A 6,733-nucleotide genomic window follows, 5' to 3' on the forward strand; every position below is an offset into this window, starting at 1 on the left:
TTTATGGCCTTCAGGGCTGGGACCTTCAAAGTTAGACGAGCTCATTTTTTTTTTATCCCATTCTCACTTTAAATAAGTGTCTAAAATGAAAAAATGAGACTAAGATCAGAAGTTTTATTGTCCGGGGCCAAGTCTTCCAACTCTGACTTTAAAAAAAAAAAACTTCGCTGTGAAAATTGATCGTCGTTTTTAATGTGAGGCATTTGCCTCCATTGCGCTACAAGCGTGACTTCGTGTCTAGGCTTTTTAAAATATTTTTTCCCCTTTTTTTCATTCCCCATCCGTACCCCTCGATCTTTTGAAACATTTTAGTGATCATGATCACAATCAATATCATGGCGGTGTTTAGAAACACAACGTCGTCGACCAGCTACTAAGCGGAGGCTAAGCGAGGCCTACTGTGCGAGAAGGAACAATAAGGTAGAAGCTTCGATTGTATTACTATCTGATTATTACATTCAATTATGTCATAATTGTCGCAAGGGTAAAAGAGACTGTCATTTTGCTTTCTTTTGAAGTCTACAAAATCAGAATATTGAAAATTTTGTGTAACGTTCATAAAATGAAAGTCAGGTCAAAGGACTAATTTAGCACGAGGCATAATTAATATTGAGGATTCTCAGATTTATGATACTCTTTCTACAAATTTTTCTCTATTTATGCCAGAAAAGTAAAATGTGCCGATTTTATTCTTTTCCGGATGTGAAACGATAACAAAGATTTAGGGAATTTTTTATGGATAAAAATAGAACTGTGGCTAGCAACTAGCTCTTATAAACGTATATAAATAATAGACGGAAATAGTACATGTATGCAAATTATATTAACAATTTTTTAGGTTGTTTATTTATATTCCTGAGATTTGTCATCACATATAGAATAATTACAGTATGTTGATATGCTGAACATTAGGGTCTGAGAGTGTCCAGGTGCAGCAATGAGGGGTTTGGAAATTTTATGATGTTTGAATATTGCAAACATTTGAAGATATGCAAAGTTTTTTGGATTTTGCAATGCATTTTCAAAACCTTGGTTTAGACGCTTTGTGATCACACATAATAATAATAGACAGTATTTAAATGTTAAAACACCCTTAAATAGTGGGAGCAGCAAGGCATAATATAACCTATGTTAAAAAATACAAGTAAAATGAATAAAAGTTGAATATTGGGGTTACAATGAATAATATCAGCTGAAAAAATTCTTCCCTATCATGAGCGATGCGATATTGACAGCCATTTTGTTTAACAAAGTTAGCAAAGTTTAGTCAATCGTTGAATGGTTGTTGTTTATCATTGTTTACCATTTTTAACTGCCTCCGAACTTAAAACGTCGGTCTTATTTGATTGATAAATGAAATAAACACACAAGCATCACACAACATACTTTTATATTACTCAATTAAATTTCATTTTCTAAACTGGCGTTTTAAAATTTATCACACACGTTATGGCCTGCAGAGTTTTAACTTTTACCAGAATACATAAAAACTACTGGGGATCGCCGGTTATCTGGCACATTTCGCCAACTCTGAGGGTAGGTCTTTAAGATCTAAATCAAGAAACAGCTTTTTGTGTGCAATAAATGGAACAGAAACATAAGGAAATAAATTCATGAAGAGGCCTAATTATAACCTCGTTGAAACTGATATAAATGCATGTTATTGAATCTATTCCAGGATATTTTAAGATTTTAAAGTGATATGTTTTCATCAGAAAGAAATCTTGTTTTTTTTAGGTATCATCAGAACTTTTACAATTAAGTTGTGTCATCAGGAATAAAAATGCCGAAAATGAATGTACTGACCAAAAAGGATGAAAATACAGAAAACGTGGAAAATGTGGAGCCCAAAGGAAAAAATAAGACCATCAAAACTGGAAAGAAAAGCAAAAATAGGTTGGCAGAAGGGGACTTGGATTTGGAGGGAATCATAAAGGCGAATCAAGACATGACACTTGTTCCCAAGAAACAGCAGGTGGAAAACTGTCCACACATGGCCAACAAGGAGGAGCACCAGTTTATGTGTACAACGTGTCGCGTCATTTGTTGCGAGCCTTGTCTACGAATGAATCACCATGGCGAGCAGCATCGCTGGTGTGAGTTGATGCCGTATGAACCGTCAGACACAGAAACCACACATTTAGAAATAGAGGAAGAGCCTATACCTGTGAATATTCGTGGGAAGAGACGTCTTCCAGGGGGATATGTTAGCACGAGGAGAATCGGCTCTGGTCGCAAAAAGGAGTCGTGTACTTGTTGTCGTGGAACCCATAAACATGATCCTAAAAGTTTAAAGCGTTTAGTGCCCATTGACTCGAGCCGATTCAATAGCAATAGGATAACTATCGCACATTCACTGCACTATGATTCTAGTGAGGACAGTGACTGTTCTATGTCCACTGACCGGGACTGGGAGGAAGAAACCAAGTTTACTAAAAGGAAGCGCAAAAAGAAAAACAAAGGTCGAACTTTTCTGGACCAAGGCCCAGAGGACATTCAAACTCTGCCGCCGCGGATGACTTTCAGTTTTGCAAGTGAAGACAGTCTGAAAGAAATTGCGCGGAAAGATCCTGATGAATTTTTGGAAACTGTTAAGGTCCAAGAGGCTGAGAGAGTGTTAAGAAATATTGTGAATAAAGATGGATTCGACAAAGAGAAAGTGAGGGATTTTCTGAACTGTGAGGATATAGAGACAGAGTGTGTGTACTGTAGTAATGAATGCAAGAGATGGCAGATATTTAAAGAGGATTTGGACCGCGAAGCTATTCTGTATTTGAAGGAAAATAGTTTCGATATCCATAGTAACGAGCAAAATGAGATCAACAAATATGCTGACCTCAGGGTCAATGAGTTTGTTGATGAGATTGATGAAGATGAGTATGAAAGTGAGAGGGAATGTGATGATTTGTTGGATGAATTTGATTCTGACGAAGGTTTCACAGACGCAGTGAAGGAGTGGCTTAAACTGCCTCCACCAACTCGTTTGAATTCTATTGAGGAGGCCTGGGTGGAACTTTCAAAGAGTTCTGCTACAGGGGTTTTACACAGGCTGGCCCCGACAGAGCGGAAACGATTCATTGACCAAGCAATAAATCTGATAGAAAAACGGGAAATTGACAGCATTGACAGAATATTCCAGCCATTGGAGAGCAAAGACAACACGGAAGACTCTGGACTGAAGCCAAGTGAAAAAGCGGCTGAACTAGAGAAGACTTGTGAGAAGATTCTCTCAGGTATTGCACAGTTGAAAACAAGGTTTCAGAAACTTTATAAGCGTGTGATGAGTTACCGTGGGGTAACAATATTTGCGGACATAATTCAGACAAAGGCAGATAAAATAGGAGAGGAAATTATTCTGGATATAGCGAAATACAATCCAGCAAAACATGGCATGGAACAATTTTATTTAACAGAAGAAATAGAGGCCGCTCTTAAGTTTATACAAGCCAAGACTACGTCTGCTGAATGCCCAGATACCAGCATATTAAGAAAAGTTCTCAATACTCGACTTGACAGTAAATTACTAAAAAAGCTGCTCATCAAGCAGGAAAGAGAGAAATATTTCCCCAAGAACTGGAGAAACCCAGATGGATCTGGAAAAATGAAAACTGACATTGAATTTATTACAGAGGTGAGAATGGAGCAAGAGTCGAGAAAATCTCAAGCCATCCTAACACAGGTCGGTGAACTGATGAAAATGGTGGAGTTGGGTTCTGACATTTATCCATTTATTGAGCGCAAAGAAATTGATCCCTTTGGTCCCAAAAATTGTCCTTTGGACATTTACTCAATTTGTCCAATTTCTCCAGCCTTGACCTGGATGCACAAGGTGGGGTCAGAAAGCAATCTGTTGGTGACCGTTGGGGGAAAAGTGGTGAGGGAGCTCGATTTCAAAACAAGTGTCGACTGTCTTACGATGGATAAAAACCGCGAGCTTTTGGCCACGGACCCACTGGGCAAGCGGTTGATGAAAGTGACAGACATTGAAACCATCTCCACAATCCACACATTTGAAAACTTGATCCCAATTGGTATTTGTTGTTCGCGAGACGACAACATTTTGGTGACTTTGTGTGAGGCTTACTATGATTACAATGTTACTTTTGAAAAAAGACGGCTCTTAGCCAGAGTGTCCAATACAGGAGAACATTTAATGGAAATCGAGTTTTACGACAAGGGGAAAACCGAGCGATTCTTTGTTGTTCCCCGCAGAGTAGCTGAGAATAAAAACGGGGATATAATTGTGGTTGATAAAATACAGAGAAATGAAGGGCGGCTACAGTTGTTCACCAAGGATGGGAAAGTGATAAAGACGTTTGACGGCCACAAGGACATTTTTGAACGAGCTTTTGACCCCTGGGATGTGGCGTGTGACTATCAGCAACGTCTCTTGGTGTGTGACTACACCAATAACAAAATCATAATATTCCAACCTAACTATGACCTTTTCAAGGTCATTGCCTCCTATGATGGAGGATTAAGGTACCCCCTTTGTATGGGCCTCGACTCCAGCAGTCGAATCTGGGTGGGGGGAAAGTTTGAAAAAGTAATGGTGTTGTCATATGACAAAGAAATCGATTAATTATACAGAATAACAATGATGAAGGATTTTGTAAGTTCTTTTTATTGTTTTCTAAAGTCTGTTTTTAATCAGTAACTATTTGCTGTGTATTATGTGTTTTGTTTTGTGTGCCATTGTTAAAGTTTACTCTTGTTGACAGATCTCAGAAACTTTTGTCACCAAACAGTAATACATACTGTAAAACTCTTTTTCTTTCGCGTGTCACAATTTGCGAAAATGGGTAAAAAAATGTTGCATTTTTAATTTGGGTCATTTTGCGATTTTAAAAGTGTCTTAGAAAATGATACAGGATATAATTTCTGCGTATTCAATATTTTGCAATTTGAAAGAGGTCGCGAAAAAAGCAAAAAATTAGATCATTGCAAAAATTACCAGATATACGGTAGTGCATGAATTTTAAGCTTTCCAAGCGGTGCCCTGGTGGCCGGGAAATTGCTCGAATATTTTCAAAATCATCCTTACCTACCTTGTATATACTAGTACATGTATAAAGGTAACAATGTTTGCATAGAGGCCTCTAGGTAAGAGACAAGGGTCCAAAGATGGAGCAATAGAAAGCAAATACTGTAGTATGTCAATGTCTCACTGGGATAACAGGTGTGTGTGTGTGATTGTCAGTCAATATACGGGTCTCAGTAATCAAGTAGTAAGAGTTCTAACATTCTTGCATCCTCTTAGTATTTTTTGGGAAACAGTCTTCATAATTCAAAATACTTTTCATACAGTCTTATTGCAATAATGCATTCTCTCCTGGATCAAGCTAGTTGAGATGCTTAAAAAACAGCTAAAAATTAGATATTAAAGATGAAACCAGTAGTTGTTAAGATCTTTAAGATGCCTCACTACACCTTGAAATAGTTTCTCAAATTTGCAGAAAATTACTTGATGATGATAGAAAGCATGATGGATAAGACGTATATGTGTCAAATAGGCGAAAAAATGTGCAATTTTAGATAAAAAATGATATTTTAAAAAATGTCATTCTGTAAACATGAACAAAATTTAAGCCCCAGGTGGATTCGAACTCATGACCTGCGGTTCACAAGCATGATACTTTAACCACTGAGCTATGATGATACACATCTGAATCGATTGATACAAACATTTTAACAAAACATTTAAATCGCCATCTTGTGACGTAGAGTCTTAAAAAGTATAATTCTTGGTGTAGTGAAGTACCTTAACCTGAAAACCAAGTATTTATTATTGATGGACTAAATGATATTCATGTTAATGATTAATGCCTCTTGTATTACTAGCATTAGATTTTGAGATTAGAGGAATGATAAGATCTTTTAATAAAGAATGGTTTTAATTAAATCATGTTTGTACATCATATCTTAATATATCATTATATTGTTTTGCTGTGAAATTGTTTATCATGTACAGAGACTTTTGTAATAATTTTTTATTAGAATTTGATGTGTATCTTTATTTCTTAATCTTTAAAGTGGTAAATCTTTGATTTCCTTCTTTTAGATATCAGTAATACTCTTTTTAAAAATCTATTTATTGATGTGAAATTTCTTTACTACTATATATGTTTACATATCTTAAATATTTACTTATTTATAATTATACTGCAGGGACCACGACTGTAAATTTTCTATTCTAAAATTTTTTTATAATAACATACTCTATACCCTCCGCCCGAAGCCCTTTAAAGGGATATTGATTATGATAACAATGACGACTAACATTGTAACCCAAAGATTGTTGTACATGTTAACAGTGTTGTTTGATTTTCAAATATTGTTAAAGCATTGTTTTTCCTTAATAAATATAATAGAGAATACAATATTGTTTTTTTTTGCTTTATAAATATGTATTCCTTGGAGGGTTCGGGTTTTGAGCCTACTCAAATCATCATCACCAAATACCCACTGGTGACCTCATGTCGTGATGAGTACTAGGTGAGATTTTCCATTGGTACCAAAGTTGCTGTCATCACAATCCGATTGAAATACAGGGGTGTGTTCAGCAGAGTGAGTTCTTGCGAGCGCTCGCTTAATTTGTGTTGCAGGTATAGATAATTTTGGCGAGCAACCGCTCTGTTGAACACGCCTCAAATCTACAATAGCACACAAACAGTTCGATCAGAAGCGTGTTTAACAGAGCGTGTGCTCGCGAGTGCTCGCCAACATTCCCTAT

General features: G+C 36.6%; 1 protein-coding gene across 1 annotated transcript; it reads left to right on the top strand.

Moving 5' to 3' along the window:
- The first annotated feature begins 315 nt into the window (after window positions 1-315).
- On the top strand, window positions 316-6,380 carry LOC105318177 (uncharacterized). The gene is made up of 2 exons (XM_011415124.4): window positions 316-420; window positions 1,738-6,380. Exon 2 carries the CDS (start codon window positions 1,784-1,786, stop codon window positions 4,580-4,582), a length of 2,799 nt encoding a protein of 932 aa, XP_011413426.3. The 5' UTR covers window positions 316-420; window positions 1,738-1,783; the 3' UTR covers window positions 4,583-6,380.
- Window positions 6,381-6,733: the final 353 nt, after the last annotated feature.

This window comes from Magallana gigas, chromosome 5 (assembly GCF_963853765.1).
Source record: "Magallana gigas chromosome 5, xbMagGiga1.1, whole genome shotgun sequence".
Taxonomy (NCBI): Eukaryota; Metazoa; Mollusca; class Bivalvia; order Ostreida; family Ostreidae; genus Magallana; species Magallana gigas.

Coding starts and splice junctions, on each gene's coding strand:
- LOC105318177 (XM_011415124.4), top strand. CDS start 1,784: ATGCCGAAAATGAATGTACTGACCAAAAAGGATGAAAATACAGAAAAC.